The sequence below is a fragment of the Trichoderma ghanense genome (genome assembly GCF_004382785.1).
Source record: "Trichoderma ghanense strain CCMA-1212 chromosome Unknown scaffold_11, whole genome shotgun sequence".
NCBI classification, from domain to species: Eukaryota; Fungi; Ascomycota; class Sordariomycetes; order Hypocreales; family Hypocreaceae; genus Trichoderma; species Trichoderma ghanense.
Genome location: NW_027395674.1, coordinates 638,869 through 657,514, shown reverse-complemented (window position 1 = coordinate 657,514; position 18,646 = coordinate 638,869). Strand labels below are relative to the sequence as shown.

The following is an 18,646-nucleotide window of genomic DNA, read 5'->3' as shown; positions in this document are numbered from 1 at the left end:
TTGATGCAAGTATCGCAGCAGTTGTATTACGTGCAAAGCAATAGCTAAACAGGCAGCAGACAATCATGAGTTGCACAGAGCGACAATGTCTTCTGGCACATACACCTTCAGAAGGTCAATCAATCGGCCCAGCGGAATCCAGTCCAAGGTGCCGTGAATGCTGCGCAGCATATGTCCCGAGTAAAGAACGCGGGCATAGTACGCCTTCTTCTGCTCAACCGTCGTCTCCCAAACCTCTATGGCGACGTTGGACCCCATCGCAGGCCATCGCAGCTGGTTGATTCCCAGAGCGCCCAAGACGGGACCGATGTCGCCGTCATGGAAGAACGTGTGCGAGTAGACGTACTTTTGCTTGTTGTTCAGAACGGCTTCCAGGCGTCTCACAACCTCGCCGATGAAAAGGCCTTCTGTGGCCTGGATATACTTGACGACCTGCGGGTTGCTGCGCCAGTAGTAATTCCACTCCCAGTCACCCGCGCGGAAAACTTCCTCCGCCTGGCTCTCGGAAACGCACTTGGAGGCGTCGGTGAAGCTGCAAGGCAGCTTGTATCCGTTGCACAATCGGGCCTGGAAGTTGTCGGAGAAGTGGTCAAAGGTGTTCTGCCACGCACTGCTGGTAGCACCAAGAATATCGCCCAGCGACTGTCGAAGCTCGGTCGTAATACTAAGATGCTGGTTCCATTCGGCCGTTGACTGGATGGACGACAGAATGGCGCCTTTGGCGTCGCACGGGACTCCACCGTTGACCGTGTCAGGTCCCGGCTGCTGGTGAAGAGGTACAGAGCCCGAGTGGTGAGGCCAGAGACCGCGCAGGACGCCTCCAGCGCTCTGCTGGGTGAGAGTCGCCGAGCTGGATCGCAGCCAGACCTTGTCGCTGGGTGTTTTCGGAATGAGACCTAATTTCTCGCCATACAGGGCCCAGAGGTCTTTGCCGTGTTGGACGCCGTCGAGGAGACCGCCGGTGGTCAGCTGAGGGAAGAAGCACGTCGAGTTGATGTACGGCAGAGCATCCACAAAAGGGTTGTTAGGGTCTGTGTAGACGCTGGCATAGACCTGGAGGCCGTTGGTGCCATGAGCTTGACTGCCGTATGAAAAGGCTTCAAAGCTTGAGCAGTCAAACGGTTGGTTCTACACCTCATCAGCAGGGCTCATCTCTAGTTCGCTCAGGGCACAATTTCCTCTCACCTCGCCGCCCGGGGCCAGGTTATACATGGTGCGTCTCTGGTGCCTCTGCATATACTCCAGGTACACCAGCTTTGCGCGACGGTCCTTGGGCATCTCATATTCGCTCACGCGTGGATGCGGCATGGAGCAATAGTCGTAGATGCCATACGGAGAGCCCTGCGAAGCCTTGTCGGCCGGAGCCCTGTAAGTGCCTCCATATATGCCCAGTGCGCTGTTGCTGATGTACGAGGTGTCGTTGAGGCCAGCGGGATAGAAGGTGTCGACTGGCGGCAGACTGGATGCGGAGGCCAGGAGGAACTGGGACAGGACGCCCGCTGTAACGGCGCGAGTCAGCATTGTGAGGTGATGATGATGGGGATAATTGAGACGAGGGTGGAATTTTACCCCCTTGCAGCATCCGTTCTTGGGGCACGTCAGAGGATATAACGCCGGTGGCTTGCTGTAACGCGAGCACGTGGGTGTAGTTGAGCAGCTTCATCCCTCACTCATGCAGGGACGGAAGCGATGGCAGGGGCAGAGCTCACGGCTAAATGGAGCTGTTGACGATGAAGGGGAGGGTTGTCCAGGTGGTGCATGTATGCAGCTGCCCTTGGTGCAATATAGATTGTTGTATATGGCCTTGACCGATGATTATCTTCAGAGCCTTGTAGCACCTAAACATCTACCTGAGGATGCTCACTTCACCGTTCAGTCCGTACCTTAGAGGATCCTGGTTGTTGCGACTTTGTCTATATCGGAAGCGACAATCAATTTGCGAGCCACTTGTTGGAGATGCTAGTCGCACGTGCCTGTTTCTGGCCGTGTTAGTCCGTCCGCTGTTTACATTTTCCGGGCTATTGGGGTGCAGCATTTTGCATCTCAAATGACAAGTGAAGGACTGAAGACATGGCCTTGAAGAGACACCAGGACTTGTTCCACGTCCCGCATCTTGAGAGAAGATAGAAGAAATCATCACTCGAGATGGCGCGTGAGAAGCTGACTCATGGTCGCGGTGGTGACACAGAGACCATACGGGCCGAGATGTAGACAGCGGCACTATCACGACTTTGGTAGTATCCAAGTGATGAAGCGCCCTTATCAAAGTCACAAAGGTGAATTGAAAACAAATTTATAATGATTGAGTTGTCCGTAAACCTACATGTCCTCATAGCTCACGTTTCATCGAAAATTCGCATCCTTTTAAGACGTACGATGAGAAATACCGGGTAGCCCATTCCAGGAACTTCAGCAAACCACACTCATTCACCGCATGACACTTGGTTGGAGAGGGGACCTACATCAACCAGCTGTAAACGGTCTCACCCCATCAGCTTGCCGCTATTACCGTTGCGCCAACAGACCAAAGATAGATCCAACCCCTTCATGTCATCATCATGTTACACCGTCTGGAGCTTCGGGTTCGGAAAAGCGGCTGACCCAGGCCCCAGGATGGGGAAAGCTTTCTTTCACCCGAAACTGAGACACTTACCGATCGCCGAGACGTGAGACATGTTATTTCCACTGTTTGTGGGGGCCGAAGCGCTGCTATTCGAGGAGATGGAGAGCTGAACCTCCTCGCATTGCGAACCTATGCAGCTCTGGGACTCTGACGGCCTCTTGCGAATGTCCGAAGACCTGGGATGCTGAGTGACTCTCCTTCACACTCGTCTTCCAATAACCTGAACACTCAAGATCACCATCTCTGTGAGATTATCGAGGTCAATACGTCTCGCATCTTGCTACGCGCAAGCTCCCCTACACAGTTGACGGCAGAAACACCTCGTCACTACGGACATCTCCTAGAATCCTCTATAAATTTAGATCTTGACGAATCATGCCAAGAGACAAAAACACAAACCAATGTGTCAACACATCCCTGGTTACCGTTGCTAGCTCAAAACCCCATGGCCCTTGTTTCCTCCCTTGAGTCAGCAGAGAGCTGGCAAACGACTATGATTCTGCAGGGAGGGCAAAATGGCTTCTTTTTAGATCGCATCCTACGCGTCGACAGTATGGTATCTTTGTACGCCCGAAACTTGTGCGCTGATCAGGGAGAACTGAGGACAGTTTTAGAGCGGCTTGCCGTCGCTTAGCCGCATGGTGTCTCCCGTGATCGAGGCAAGAATGGATGAAAAGCCGACTGATCGGTTCCGAGCCGGATATCGGCATACAAAGCACCTATTTTGGGGTCAATGTTGGTGATCGAGATCGTCCAACCTAACAACTTCCGGCGCAAATGATTTGCTCCTTGGTGATGCTTCAGGTAATCTCCAGCTGATCCGGGACACCTCGACTGGCAGATTAAGAGGCCGTTTTGGAGGCCAAGCTGACACTTTTCCTCCCTACCTAATAGTGTTTTAGGTTGCTCAACTCACTGGCTCATCTAGTCCAATGAATATTTTGCGTCAGCTTCTTGTTGCCGCTGGCATCTTCTTCACCTTCTCTACCATCTAATTTGGATATGACGGACATCGCGAGAACTAAAGAGAGCACTCGTTTATAACGACATGGGGACAGATACGGCCAAGTGCAAACAGAACCGTTGGTTGCCTCACGGGTCGCGTCACCCCAACGACCCATGACTAGAGGCACAGACTGAGATGTACCGTTGGGATATGGCAATGAGCATTCGCCAAGAGGTTGGCGAAGATGGCGAGTTGTAAACTAATATGCGAGTTGCCGCTGGTCTCCTCACACATAACTATGCCAAGACTTACAAGATCTCCCTAGCCGTTTGTATGTAGTCGCGGGGTCAAGATGAACTTCTCCATTGTTTGTTCACCTTCTCCGCGGCCATCTCTTCCATGACGCTGCGAAATTCCAAATTAAACTGAGGTAGTATATGCCGACATCCGTCTCAGAAACGGTCGCCTGCTATGAGTGGGCCAACGACAGTCCGCACAATGACAAATTCGGGATCCCGAGTCCTTGGGATGGGCCACTCAAATCGGAAAAAGAGGCGCAACCAGCCCCAACTGCAGCGAAGCAGGGCTAATCACCAAGACAACACAACATCTCAGACCTACTCCAAGAGAAAGCTATTGGTCTACAGCGGATGCTTGGGCCTGGAACAGATTTGCGCTACTGCATATCTTGCCTTTTGAGATTGATGGTGGATACGTTCAAAAAAAGAAACAACAGCAAATTGCGGCATTATACGAAACGGAATGTCTTACCCGGGGCGGGGAGCGAGCTGCAAGTTGACGGAGAGCCATGGCAGCTTCCGACGCTTTCAGGTGAGTCTGTTTTGCTTTTTTATGTTGTTCAGAGTTGTTTTGAAACCATAAAGGGCATCATCTCCCGGTCCAATCTAGATCTACTTAATAACTTGTATAACTGCCATTTGTATCATTGTGCTTCAGTCTCCTTCAGTATCCGTATCTCACAAGATATCAGTATGCATTTCTTCGGTTCGATTCTTCCATTTACGGCTTTTGCTACGGCAGCATGTATGGCCAGATTCCCAAAACCACATATCCAGCCGTGGGTGCCGCCTGGACCAGACGATTCAAGGGGACCGTGTCCTATGATCAACACACTTGCCAACCATGGTTACCTGTAAGGATATCAGCCTCAAGAATGCCCGCAGTTCTGAATCGTGTGCCTAACATACTTCAAGACCTCACCATGGCCGCAACATTACAGCCTCACTAATCGAACACGCCTTCACCTCATTCCTCAACGTCGAAGCAGGCTTCGCAGATCCGGCCAGAGACTTTGCCAAAGCTTTTGGCCGTGACATTTTCGACCTTGTCGATCTCAACACACCGGGTATCATACAGCATATCACGTCTCTCACTCGAGATGACTACACCCCAGAGCATCCTCATCTGATAGCAAACCCGCTCCGGATAGAGAGTCTCCTCGCTGACAGCGACACTCCCTTCCTCACCGTTGACTCCATCGCAAAGACACGTCTGCGTCTCCTGCAAGAGTCGAAGCCGAGGGTTCTTCCCGACAACGAAGTCACCTTTACTCTTTTCGAAGCTGCAATGACTCTTACCATGATGAGCGATAGCAGTCCCAATGCGGACTCGAATCCCCCTCCTTCGGCGTACCAGGGTCCTAAGGACCGAATTAGGACGTGGTTTGAGGAAGAGAGGTTTCCCACAGAGTTTGGGTGGAGGCCATCGAAGAGGACGATCAGACTGGCCGATATGAGCCCTGCAATTGACGCGATTGTGAAGTCGATGGCGAAGCAGGACCATAGCGGCATAGCGATGAAGTTTCACACGTGATAATGGGGTGTTCTTATTGCTCTTGTCTGGACAAGGAAGTAATTCTACGTACATAATGCCGAAGTTGGACTTTATTCTTGCATACTCATCCAACATGTCATATCTTTCATGTATCCAAGCATTTACACTGAGCAGCGCTTAACAATGGTTGTGCCAGGCCTCTTGCTATCTATGTGCCTTCCACGGACTCGTCTCATATGCTGCCTTCCATCTCCCCATCGTCTCTGTATCAAAGCTAACAAGAACCTCCAGATCGCCATTTGGGAGTCTGGGAAACACCACCGGATACCGCTTCGTCTTCCACGTTGGCAGCCGTACAGCCTCGCAGTGCCCGAGTTCAGTGCCCCAATCGAGCTCATAGACTCCCTCGTCGGCCCATGAGACAACGGCAACCCTCGTTGCCGGCTCTTGACAGAGCTTGAGACTTGTGACATCTTCTTGAGTTGTCAAATGCTTGATGATGGCGTTCATCTTGTCCCCATCTATGAAATTGACGCCTCGGCGTACGGATGCCGCAAGGTTTGCGATTGTTGGGAGAGAAAGTGTATGTTCAGTTGATGTGCCTACCGCAATGAGGTCGGCTTTCTTCGCATTTACCAGCGAGACTCCAAATGCTGCGCCGAGATAATTGTTAGGCAATGGTGGATCGAAGCGACTGCGGCAATTGACAGCAATTCGCATGAAGCATGTCTCGTCCGCCACATTGTCGTCGGCAGCTGCATCTTCAGAATGGACGATTGACCCCCAAAGGATGGCACTCAAAATATCGCTCGTCGACACCCAGGAGGTCCCTTCAGGCAGGTGCTTGTTGACTTTTACTTTGAGACCTTTCAGGTAGTCTGCAGAGTATTTGAAGAAGTGGGTTTCCAGTTTCGGAGGCTGTGATGGCCGGCTTGCCGTATTGTTGCTCTCTTCTTTGTGGAGGAGAAGTGGCGTATCAGCGGGAACATCGTGCGATTGCCTGACGATTGCTGAGCGGTCCAGCCAACTTCGGTCAAACTGGATAGCTTCGGAAGACCCCGTCCTGCAATGTGACGCCCAAATCTTTAACAGTGAGCCGAACGCAGTGATGTCGGCTGTGGAGTGATGCAAACTGACGCAGAGCAAACAGCCCCCCTTCACCAGCGACAAAACTGCGCGAAAGACTGGACTCAGCGACTTGTCTGCAGGAGTAAGATCAGGAGAAAACAAATCCAATCCATCGAAAAGCGAGGGTCTGAAACCGCCCGACTTCAAAGTGTTGTAGTCAACTGTCGTGAGGAGGTCGTTGACGCGAAACAAATCGCTCAACGAGTCGCATGGCGGGCTCAAGGCCACGGAACCCTTGGGAAGGTCTCTAGGCACTACTCTCGAGGCCAGATACGGGACATCTGTTAATGTGCCTGCGAGGCCAGCTTGGAGGACTTCGGATATTCGAGGGTTTGACGATGGGAAACAGAGGATTTGGCTGATGTATGATCGTGGCATTATCCACTCAAGTGGAGAGAGTTGGCTCGACTCTTGATCATCTTTCATTGTTGGGATTTGTGCCATGATCTTCTGCGACTAGTTGAGGCTCGTAAAAGTGTGAACCGGGTTCTTGTTCGGGATTTCATATGCAAAAAGTAAGAGTGATCGAGAAGATCGTATTCATGTGATGAATGGTGCGAGAGGAGGACCGATGTTTGTCAGCGATCAGCAGTTGTATCCGGTCTATTGGCTCCAGCTGCTCACAACATCTGCGGCATGGCATCACACGTGCGACTGAAACTGCGCATAAACAAGCGCAAACTAGAATACAAAAACCATCAGCAAGTTGTTCTGCATCTAACGTCTGCATAGTCTATGTATTTTCGATGGTGTGTATGTCAGGTTGTCAGTACGTAGATGGTGGAGTTGCAAGAGCTGTCACAGCATTCAGGCGATGAGATTCGAAGCCCGCAAGACGAGAAAAACAGGTGATCAAACCAGTTATTGATCTATTCGGTCAATAATGCGTATGTGTAAGTGGCTGTTACCACACCGGAAACGGTGCTGACAATGGTTCAGTGATAGCATCGTTCTGCCATACAAAGACCCGGATATGCCTCCGAAACAAACAATGAGAACCGATCATTGATCGAAGGGGAAATAAAGAATCGTATAAGAAGTAGTAAAGCATGGAGAGATTAAGAATCAATCCACATTAGCCTACTCAGTTGTTGAAGCCCTGAATTTAAGAAACCCATCTTTTGAAGTCTGCGATACTCGTAAATCGTGGTAGCCCAGCCTTGCTTTTTTTTTTTTTTTTTTTTTTTTTCCGTTATTGGTGTTCAAGCATATCTCTTATCCTTTGTCTGATATCCGTCCACTCAGCAGGTATGACTTCCGCCATTTTCTCCGTGGCCTGAAACCCTTCTCTTCGCCGGTCGAGAAGGAGTTGTATGAGCTCTTCTCGATTGTCCACCCCCTCATTGTCAACTATAGCCTTGACTACGGTGTCAGTAATGTAGACTTGGTCCTCGCACTCGTCAAGAAGTAGTTCCAACATCCCTCGAGCGCCATATCCATTTCCAGCTGCAGCTGTGACCACTTCTTCTGTAATCTGGACCTGATGCCTCCGCCGGTCAAGAAGCAGGTTCATTACCAGGTAATAACCTCCAGCTGCAGCCTTAAGGACTTCTTCAGTAATCTGAACCTGCTCTTCCACCCGGTCAAGAAGCAGTTCCATTACCCGGGAATGGCTTCCAGCTGCGGCCTTCAGCACTTCTTCAGTGATCTGGATCTGTTCTCCTTCTAGGTCCAGAAACAGCTCTATTATCTGATAAGCATTCCAATCATTTCCAGCTGCAGCCTTCAGCACTTCTTCAGTGATCTGGATCTGTTTTCCCCGCCGGTCAAGAAGCAGTTTCATTACCTGGTAACCATCACGATGATTTCCAGCTGCAGCCTTCAGCACTTCTTCAGTGATCTGGCTCTGTTCCCCCCGCCGGTCAAGAAGCAGTTTCATTACCTGGTAACCATCGTCATGATTTCCAGCTGCAGCCTTCAGCACTTCTTCAGTGATTTGAATCTGCTCTCCCCGCCGGTTAAAAAGCAGTTGCAATACCCTATGAGCAAAGAATTCACTCCCAGCTGCAGCCCGAAGCACTTCTTCAGTGATCCGGATCTGTTCTCCTCGCCTGTCAAGAAGCAGCTCAACTATAGCTGGTCCTCTCCTCCCTGCGGCTGCGAGCTGAATGATTCCTTCTGTGATCTGGAACTGGTCTCCCAACCGGTCAAGGAGGAGTTCGATCAACTGTGCTTCAGCCCAGTCTAACTTTGCACGCTCAAAGAATTCTTCCGTAATCTGGAGCTTGTCCCCCAGCCGGTCGAGAAGGAGCTCAATGACGTCTTTCGTAGCGCCGTAAGAGAGTGCGAGCTGCATAGTCTCTTCTGTGACATGGAACCTTTTCCCCGGGCAATCAAGGAGAAGCTCAATCACATCTTTTTCAGCGTCCTTCTGGAGTGCGAACTGCAAGGTCTCTTCTGTAATATGGACCTGGTCTCCCCGCCGGTCAAAGAGCAGCTTCGTTATATCTTCGCGTCCTTCCAGGTTAGAGAGCGCGAGCTTGATAATGTATTCTGTAACCTGGACCTCTGCTCCTCGTTGCTCCAGAAGTAGCTCGATTATGTCTCTTCCGTTCGGGTTTGCAGTGGCTGCCTCCAACGTTCTGTCTGTAATCTGAAATTGCGTTCCTCGTTGATCTAGCAGTAGTGCCATGACTCCTCTTCCGGCAATTCGGTTTGCAGCTGCAGCACTGACAACATCTTCCGGGACCATCACGTTCTCCCCGTATCGGCTAAGGAGCAGCGCCGCAATATTTGTGTCGAAATACTTGACAATTAAACAAGCTGCTGCCTCTGTAATCGGGGTATTTGCCCGTGGTTGGTTGAGAAGCAGCATCATGATATCATTTGCGCGGCGGTTGATATGTATATATTCGATCACGTCTTCTGTAACTTCGAATTGTCCTCCGAGCTGCCTAAGGAGGAGTGCCATAACTTCCACACCAAAATGTCGGATAATGACACGTACCGCCGTCTCCGTAACGTGGATGTTCTCGTGTGGCTGCTGCAGAAGTACTCTCAAAACCTGCTCCCCATTCCTCCTTATTTGTAAACCTTCTACCAGTTTACTTGTGAGCTGAATCGGTATGTGTTTGTGTATTTGCCAGTGATCCAGAAGGGTTGACGTGATCGCTTCAGCATCTCTTTCATTCGACGCTGCAGCTTCGAGCAGTTTTTCAATTCGAGGCGCTTCTTGGACACAGTCCAACAGCGTGCTGATGATCTTATATCCGGTTTCGCAAATTATTTCTCTTTGCTGCGAGCCATTCGAAACGTAATGTATGGCCATGCGGCATCCCTTTGCTGCAACAAGTATAACGTCTTCCTTTGTGACTTCCTTCTCGTTGTTTTCATGATCGAAAAATCTTGTTTTGAGACCCGTCTGGGAATTGGAGGTTGAAAGGTCCATATGTCTCCATGCCACGTCACCTACTTCGACGGTGACGGTGATTCCCATAGATTGTTCTGCTTCGCGGTGCTCCAAGAGAAATTCAGCACATGTGAAGTCGCCATTTTCAAGTGCCCATTCTAAAGCTTCTTTGCCTTGAATCATTAATTCGGTCTTTGACTTGAGCTGTAGTAGCAGGTCTGCAGTCTGTCTCCTGCCCACTTTTTCCCGCCGATTATTCGAAAGTGCAGCATAAAGAGGTGTGTGGTGGTTATTATCCATGAGATCAACTTGCCCTCCTTGGTTTACCAGACACTTGATAGCGTCATGATGGCCGTTTATTGCCGCCCAGTGAAGTGGGCTTCGGTTTTGCATGTCTTTGGAGTATATGTTCACACGTGGATCGCTCAGCAGCTTTTCAATGACTGAAACATGGCCCTCACCAGCAGCGTATGATAACGGACTTCGCCGGGACGAGTCTTCAGTAATCGGTAGAGCATTTGCTTCCATTAGGATGGCAACGACAGACAGTTGTCCACGTTCAGCGGCATAACTTAGTGGTGTCCGGCCATTACTGTCCACAGAGTCCACAACGGAGCCAATCTGCAGTACAGTCCGAACGAGCTCGAACCACCCTTCCTGAGACAAAAAGGACAGTACAGTTCGGCCGCTTCTCTCGTCAATGGGGAAGTCATCGCCTTTTTCAAGCTGGCTGATTGACCAAAGGGCCTCCCCTCTTTCACGCGCCATGATAGCATCGAAAACGTGTTGCCCAGTCCGATTTGCTCTAGGCCGCTTCACGAGAGACACATAACGGTCTACCACTTCTTTTGTCGAATGTGACGTCAAGAAGTTCCTCTGTGAATCCATCCAACTGATTCCTCGGTTTCCAAACGCTTGCCAGTCGTCGGAGAATAAAGCGCAGCGATAGAGCTCGCCTAGCTCAATCATTGCACTGTCTTGAGGTTCGCCTGATTCGGAGATCACTCCCCATGCCCATTGAAGAACCCCTTCTGCTTCTCTTAGGTCATCCCCTTTTCTGAGACCATCAGCAATCCGATAAGCAGCTGGGACAGCCTTCACGGCACGTGGGAGGGCGGAAGTGTTCTGCAGCGCTGGAACTATGATTAGGCATGCATCTTGTTTCGAACCTAGGCCGCTCGCCTCGAAAGATTCCATCAGTTTAGTGACCAACTGATGCTCCAAGCGCATCGTATCTTTCTCTCTTGTAACAGTGGTTGCTTCGCTGTCGAGGTCAAATGATGCTGCAACAGTGCTCAAGAAAGATTGGTAGATGTCTTGGGAACATAGCGTAGGAATGTGCTTCGAGTTGACCTTGACTGCTCCCACAGAAGGTCCTTTCAAGGCATCAATGCCATGCCAACCAAAAAGTCGTTGATAAGGATGCGATTTGCCGAACAGCGGGACAGGTGTGGATGGCTCATCTCCGGCGACTATTATGGGCTTATAGTGGTGCCAAATGGTTGTTGCATCCGTGCCCTGATTATAGGCTGGACAGGTTCCCTTCGTAAATGCTGTAAGAGTAAGATTCGGTTGCCTCCCCATCCAGAACTGGATCTCTCTCCATGTCTGCTTCGTTTCGGTTTCGGTTCCCGCTGCTATCGCCCTATACACTGGTATATCTGAGGCGCTTGAAGTTTTGAACCCAAAGGATTCTCCCTCTGTACGCGGATCAGACATGATGGACCATGACCACAGTCCGATGATGGCCTCGAGAAGGTTCTGGTCGACGGTCCAGAGAGAATCTTGCTTCCTAAGCGGGATATTTATGGCTTGGTGATTTGGAGGATGATGGGACATGGTGCCGAAAGTCCCTGTCGCAATGTTCAGCGACCAAGGGATGGTGTCTCTGCTCTTGATATCATATTTTGCCTCGGCGTGCGCAATGAATATGGGCATGCTATCTTCAATCGCTTTCCTGAGCTGTTGGGCCTGTAACCGGCCGCTCACCAAACCATTGTCCCAGACATTGGATAGCTTTGAACTGTAGTTTGCTGGTTGCCCAGTAAGTTTTGCAAGCCTGGATCGATATTCCCATGCTTTGTTGTCAGATGTGGCAGAGCCTTGCGGTGGAACCCTTGAAGGTGTCTTCGCAACAACACTCCAAGAGCATCTCGGTTCATGCGCACCCTTGCCTATTTGTAGGGCAAGCCAGTCCAGTTCATGACTGCTAACTTCATCAGGGCGATCGCGAAGGACATTAGCCTCCATGCTCAAGCGTTGCGTCCTCAACAACGCTCGGACAATACTCATCATTATGGTGACTGCGAGTTGCAGGAGGGAAACGACCGAGTGCATGGCCCTTAGGCCGACGAATTGCAAGACAAAGCCCACCGTGGTTATAAATGCCGCAATCAATACCGAGACCTCATCAGATGGCCTTTTGAGCTTTTGGAAGACGAGCATGTTCTTTCGGCTCATCACGAGGGTTTGTGGCCCAGAGTTTGAGTCGGAAGACGAGGGGGCCTTCCATGAGGTCATGTAGCTGTTGGTGGACCTGGAAAATAAAAAGGGATCAAAAGTCTGATCTCCAACCACCTGGTTTCCGGGCTGGACGACGTAAAGGATAGGACTTGGTGAAGCATTCTGGGCGCTCAAGTCGTCTTTCCGCTCGAACACTCTCTCTTTGGTGCTGTCATTTACCAGAGTAGCACAGAGAAACATGCCAAGACTGACACATACTGTGCCAGTGAAGACAAAAGGAAATGCCCAGGGATCGATAGGCCTGTCGTTTTTGGTCCAGTCCAGTTTGTAGTTTACAACGGCACCTAACAGTACAACAGATGACTGTGCGACAAATCCGAATATAGCTGCCACGGAATAGACCCATGAAGACCGCTTGACGATCCCTATATTGAGGGAGAGATTGGGATTCGGTGCGAAGTCGACCGATGAACTGTTGGCTGATGACAGACGATTCTTGGCCTCATCATCTGAATCATCAAATCCCCTTTCGTGCCATCGCTCGTCGTTAAGTATGGTTTTTTGGAAGTATTCTCGAGAAATATTGATGCCAAACTCGTGCTTATGGCCGAGTTCATTCGCTTCAAGAACCGGATCATAGACAATCTCGAGTATCTTTGGTCGCCCAAAGACTCTGACGATGGCACCGTTGTGATAAAGCTCGCACACGTCTCGACTCGTAGAGGAACACAGTTCCGCCTCAGCAATGCCGCCTCCCTCCTGTGCGCGGCCAATGAATGCTCGCAGTGATGGGCTTCCGCAAACTCGAATGGCCGAAACGACTCCGGTAAGGATCCCTAGCGGTGCCATGGCGAAAATAAAGTTGTCCAAGATGGTTGTGGACTCGCTGAGGAACTGCTTGGTTGCTTGTTCGCCGAACAGTGCAATCAGTGGTGTCAGGTCCGTGGCCAAGTTGTTGGTGAAATCATCCCACCACGAAGCCGTGGCGGGCGTAGCCAAACAGGCTACCAAAAGAAAGTGTAAGTAAATCTTGTTGGTTTCCATCATGGTTGGAATTCCTCTCCGGCTCGATGAGAATTTCGAGGCCGCAATATGCGGTTATTCAGTGAGAACACAACATCGAAGAGCTGATCTAGTACAATGAATTCAACAGCTGCTTTTCCGTTTTAAAAAATCACGTATGTCCGTACATGTGAGCAAGGATGCGGCTGAACTTGGATGTTGGGCTGAGATGTTTGTTTACATCCATCAGTATCAAACATATTTCGCATTCCCCGCGACTGTAGGAAATGTCGCTACTACTGTAGACGTGGCAATGATCTATAGGCCGCCATCGAGTATGCCTGATTGATGACCGAGGCCGTTCGATTGGTTTGTGCCTTGTTCAGCGGCCATGGTTATGTTGCAGTCCCGAACATGGGGCTTTCCGCAAGGTTGATTCGACAGCCTGCAAGCCACATGAGAGAGCCTGAAATCAGAGTTGTAAGCCTTGGGCTCGTTCGATATAGTGCGCAAGATCTCCTGCATTCATCGACGGAATTTCTCCGCTTGATGCCCCTCATTGAGCAAGTACAACCTCGAGATGACTCTCAGGATGCGAATATAACCGCACGCAGACTACCATCTAAACCGCATTTCAAGTCATTTATGAGTTAAAAGAGGAAAAAAAAAACACTGCTCCCATAGAATTACCTAGTGCGCCTTGACCGACTCCTCGACAAGACCTTGCATTTTTGTCACGGACTGCCTACCTCTTTCAATATAAATGGTTTGTGGTGTAATGTCGGTATGGATCATGATGGGAATAGTATATCGCTCCGATCCGTGTTTGACATCGGAGGTTGAAATATACAAATCCATGATAGTAGCCCGTTGCTGCCATTCCAGATCCGCGGCCCTGATGTCACTCGGGGGGAGTCCACTTGGCGTACGGAGACGCCTGCCGAGCGGCCTATTCAGCTGATTTGAAAACATCCTCATGGGCTAAGGCGGATTCTGGTCTACGGATATTAATATGCAGGCAGGCGATAAGCTGTGTCATTCCGCATGATCCCCAGGAAGTACTACGGAGAATAAACGAGAACGACCAAGAAATAACGAGGAATGCATCCATGTCATCAATTGTTCATCATGAAGCGTTTATATACAGATGAGTATGGAGCCAGACACCGTCCCTCGTTCAAAGCCCAGTTACAAGTCCTCCTAGAACATATACATGAAATCTCCCCTCCCTCAGCCAACACACTGCAGGTGTTTACTGACGAGTCCAGAAAGCAACATCAGACCAGGTGATGCTCATAGGACCAGTACCGCTATCAGTAGTATAAGCACCAAACTTGTCGTAAAAGCTTCCACCCGGCGCATTATCATCCCGGAACGCCAACTGGCCATTGACATAAACCCGGTAGCTGTGAATATCCGCGTTGTGAACCGTGTTAATCGTAACGCTCGACCCGACATTCGCCACGCCCGTCGCCAGCGTCGCGCCGCCCTCAACGCTGTACAAACGACCGCCGGTATCAACAGCAAGAATAAAGTACGGGCCCGTGTCGCCGTTGAAAGTCTGCTTAATGGCGATGCGGCTGCCGCCCATGGAGTTGATCTTGAAGGTGCCGGCGAACTGGTGGACGCCGGAGCTGTAGTCGTTTGTGTAGCGGCGCTCGGCGCGGAGGTGGCCGTTGGAGCAGCCGGCGCCGGCCGAGTTGCCGTTGGGGCTCGTGGGGATGCTGAAGGTGGTGCCGCTGACGCTGCCGCCCTCGCAGGTCTGCGTCTGGAAGCCCGGGCTCACGGAGACCCAGTTGCCGCTCTCGACGGGCGTGGCGGCGAAGACGGCGGAGGCGGCCGAGAGGGTGGCGAGGAGCGTCTTGACGAGCATCGTGGCGGTGGTGGAAAGACGGTTGATGGGAGGTGGAGGTGCTCGTGGTGTGGATAAGGGGAATAGGATAACATGATGTCGATCCGGATGGTCTTATGTAGTACGAGAACCTATCCATCAATGGGTGGACGTCAGGACGACATAATAGCTACGCAACAAGCAATATCCATTTCGAGCGAAGCAGCGGAGCAGATGGAATATTCCACCTATGACAACCGCCAGCCTCCCGGTGCCGTCGTTTGAGACGTACAATTCGGGAAGGTCTTTAAGCTGAACCCCTGACATGCCTGGCGCTGGTCGGCCTGTGTAAGTCCCGTTGATCCGCCCTTTTCCTGTGGAATTCCCGCTCGAAGCATCGTACAATACACCATAGTCTTCTTCGGGACACGAGCTGGCGATGCGAAGTGGTGGGTGATTGGTGGAAGAAACACCGGGCAGGGCGCTCAAGGCATTCACCTGGACGCTCACCTGCTTGATCTGGAGAACATACGTCTTCGTGCTGCGTGTGTGTTTGTAGGTGAGAACCTTAATGGTGGCCTTGCAGGGATGGTTAGGTGCAGCTACTATTCGAGGGCTCTTGTCTCTGCGAAGCCCCGCTGGTAGGACAGGGCTGTTGAGCAAATTGCCAAGAAGGGAGAGACAGGGTTCAGCTGCTGTTACGGGGGCGAGAGCTTTATAAACGTCCCGTAATAGCCGTAGAGTCAGGCGGTGATGTTGATGATTCCATAGAGATGATCCAGTATGATGATGCTGATGGAGCTTCCGCAATAATGCTGATGGAGTTCTTTCGCAGTCAACAGTTCCTTGAAGATGAGCGTTAGGCCAATCAACTGTCATTGCCTCTTTTGTCTTACAAAGCTCTATTTCATCTTGCATCGGCGCTTCCGCTGAAGGCATAGGTCTTACACAAGCTTCTCGTAAGATGGATGCGGTCAGACAGCTGCGTGTTATTAGCTTGGACGCATGCGCGCGACTGATACAAGAGCAACAGTATTGATGATGAATTTTATGGGCGCGTCATATTGAAGCTACCAATCTTGGTGACTTTACAGCTGCTTCAGCTTGCATTCCTTTGTATATATTCACTTTGCTTCTCTGGTAACAAGGGGTTGCACGAGGTGTGAAGCCGTGAGACTCAAAGCAGAAGACTCAACTCGCATCTGCTTGTCAGCATCCTACGTTATACCCTTCCTCGACTAGAAGTACCAACTCTGAACATTTGTGAAATGAATCCACCACTTGCAATTCAGATTCCATCAGCCTCTCATCCAGCGTAGTCACTCAGACAAACAAACCACCCCTCGACAAGCCATCTTTCATTCCACACAGACAACAAACGTCAGGTCCTCAATCATATCGCACACTTCGGCTCTGCGTCTCTCCCAGAGTCTGAAACAATGAGCTGATCTGCTCTTGGTAGGCATTCCGCATCCGCTCCATCTTCTCTTTCGTCTCCCTCAGCTCCTCTTCCAGCTCTCGGTTCCTCTTCTTCAGCGACTCTTCCCGTCGTGACGATGGCGGCGGCGACATCATCACCACGTCTTTCGCCTGTCGCTTGGTCGGCGTGACGAGCTGAACTGGAGTCCGGAAAGTACTCGTTGCCGGACTGATGGGCGTAAACAAGCTGCGGCTCCATATCTGAGGCGTCGTCGGAGGTGCCGCTTCAGCAGTCGGCTTTTCCCGCTCCGGTGTCTGAGCCTTCACACTCTCTCGGCCTCCAACAGCTGAACCGACCATGGCTCTCTTCAACTGACCGTATTCGACCGCTTTTCTATGGGCAACGGAGTTGGTATGCTTGTTGTGGTTGCCCCTGCCGAGGAAAGAGTGCTCGAATTTGGGGCACTCGGGCTCGTCGCACGTCAGGCTGATTTGTGCAAACTTGAGGCGAATCTCTGCCGTCGGCGAAGCGGGATTCGATTCGATCAGCCGTGCCGTCAAATGCTGGGCAGTCGCGATATGGCGATAGTAGCTCTGGCTGTGCTTGAGCTTCTCCCCGAAATAGGCGCAGTGTCGGGCGGTGCAGCGGAACTCTCGCGCGGCTTCTTGTTCAGTCTCGATATCTGCGATGGACTTGCCAGACTCGCGGAGAGACTCGGAGTGCTTGACGGCGTGGATGTGGCCGTGAGACTCGGTGTGCTTCGTGAACTCGGTTTCCGTGTAAAAGACGTGCTGGTAGCGGCGACAGGATGGTTCGGGGCAGATGTGGCCTTCGTCATCCGATGAGCTTTCTTCACCGAGTTCGCCCTCCATGAGGTTGATTCGCCTCGCTGAGCCGGGACTTTGGAGAGATTCTCCCGGGAAAAGGTGCTCGTGGCCCGGAGTGTTCAAGGCGTGAGAGACAAATTCGGCTTGGTTGGCAAAGAGGATGCCTTTCATTACACATGTTTCTTCACAACAAACCCAGTTGAAGTGTCCCGTGCTCTTCAAGTGCCGCTTGAGTGCTGTCCTCGCCGCAAAGTTGGCGCCGCAGTCCGAGCAAAAGTACGGCGGCTTGTGCCACTCTTCCTCGTGGATCTGGCACTCGTAAACCGTCTCAAAGGTGAACCCGTCGCAGCCTAGATGCGGGCAAGCAAAGAGCTTGTCACCCTCTCCTTCCGGCGCGGGTCCTTCAATCAGATAGTCTTTGAGCGCAACGTCAACGGGGGTACGCGCTGGATGGTTGGCGACGTCGTCGGCAATCTCGTCCATCTTGATATGCTGGCGAGGCGAAAGGCTCAAAGTGATGCAGGAAAGCGAGAAGCTGGAGCCCGTGATGGCCGTAAACAAAAGCGGGAAGCCGCTCGAGGTCGCAGATGGTGAGGCTAAAGCTGAACATTGTGTTTTGCGATCGTCGGACTCCTAATGGTTGTGGTGGAGTGAAAAGGGACTCGCGATGTGAGTTGAATGTGAGGTGAGAGCGCGGTGAATAGATTTGTCGGGCTTTTATTGTTCGCTCACAATCAGGCTCACATTCAGGGCAGTCATTCAAAATTGGATAACAAACAATGTATTCGCAACATCAGCTCAAACTACCCCAACGTCCGTCCCGTCTCCCTACTCAACCTCCCCATAAACTCAGCCGCATACGCCGTATCCAAAAACTCCAAAATCTCATCAACCCTCTCCCCATCCTCGCTAACCGTAATCACAAAGAAATACTCATTCCCATACGGTCCGACATCCATCTCCCCGGTGCTCCTCAAATGCATCATCACCTTCCTCGCCTCCACGTCCACCACCAGCGGCGTCCTGTCCACTAGATGCAGACGCAAGTTGCGGATGACGGGACTCACGCCCTCGGGGAATTCGCCGAAGTCTTGGTTATTTCTGGGGGGTTTGATGCCGGGGAGGACGTGGTGCTTGCAGGATGGGCTGCGGATGGAGAGGACGTCCGGGACGGTCCATTTGTTGTAGGCGGAGATGAAGGCGTTTGCCGTGGCGATGAGCTGCGATGGAGAGGGAGGCATTGTGATGATAGGTGTTACCTTC

The 18,646-nt window shown here is 51.3% G+C and overlaps 6 protein-coding genes across 6 annotated transcripts; 1 reads left to right on the top strand and 5 right to left on the bottom strand.

Moving 5' to 3' along the window:
• Nucleotides 1-63: 63 nt before the first annotated feature.
• Nucleotides 64-1,521, bottom strand: CCMA1212_008216 (Counting factor 60; the record flags this gene model as incomplete). The annotated part of the gene is made up of 2 exons (XM_073705358.1): nt 64-1,128; nt 1,186-1,521. 2 exons carry the CDS (start codon nt 1,519-1,521, stop codon nt 64-66), a joined length of 1,401 nt encoding a protein of 466 aa, XP_073556178.1.
• A 3,040-nt stretch (nt 1,522-4,561) lies between these two features.
• CCMA1212_008215 (Chloroperoxidase) lies at nt 4,562-5,402 on the top strand (the record flags this gene model as incomplete). The annotated part of the gene is made up of 2 exons (XM_073705357.1): nt 4,562-4,722; nt 4,784-5,402. The coding sequence occupies 2 exons, from the start codon at nt 4,562-4,564 to the stop codon at nt 5,400-5,402; spliced, it is 780 nt and encodes a 259-aa protein (XP_073556175.1).
• Nucleotides 5,403-5,567: 165 nt separating this feature from the next.
• On the bottom strand, nt 5,568-6,917 carry CCMA1212_008214 (Trichothecene 3-O-acetyltransferase; the record flags this gene model as incomplete). Its single annotated transcript, XM_073705356.1, has 1 exon — nt 5,568-6,917. The coding sequence occupies one exon, from the start codon at nt 6,915-6,917 to the stop codon at nt 5,568-5,570; it is 1,350 nt and encodes a 449-aa protein (XP_073556176.1).
• Nucleotides 6,918-7,683: 766 nt separating this feature from the next.
• CCMA1212_008211 (Receptor-interacting serine/threonine-protein kinase 4) lies at nt 7,684-13,350 on the bottom strand (the record flags this gene model as incomplete). The annotated part of the gene is made up of 1 exon (XM_073705355.1): nt 7,684-13,350. The coding sequence occupies one exon, from the start codon at nt 13,348-13,350 to the stop codon at nt 7,684-7,686; it is 5,667 nt and encodes a 1,888-aa protein (XP_073556173.1).
• Nucleotides 13,351-14,557: 1,207 nt separating this feature from the next.
• On the bottom strand, nt 14,558-15,178 carry CCMA1212_008210 (uncharacterized protein; the record flags this gene model as incomplete). Its single annotated transcript, XM_073705354.1, has 1 exon — nt 14,558-15,178. The coding sequence occupies one exon, from the start codon at nt 15,176-15,178 to the stop codon at nt 14,558-14,560; it is 621 nt and encodes a 206-aa protein (XP_073556174.1).
• Nucleotides 15,179-16,525: 1,347 nt separating this feature from the next.
• On the bottom strand, nt 16,526-18,624 carry CCMA1212_008209 (uncharacterized protein; the record flags this gene model as incomplete). The annotated part of the gene is made up of 3 exons (XM_073705353.1): nt 16,526-18,016; nt 18,329-18,406; nt 18,451-18,624. The coding sequence occupies 3 exons, from the start codon at nt 18,622-18,624 to the stop codon at nt 16,526-16,528; spliced, it is 1,743 nt and encodes a 580-aa protein (XP_073556005.1).
• Nucleotides 18,625-18,646: the final 22 nt, after the last annotated feature.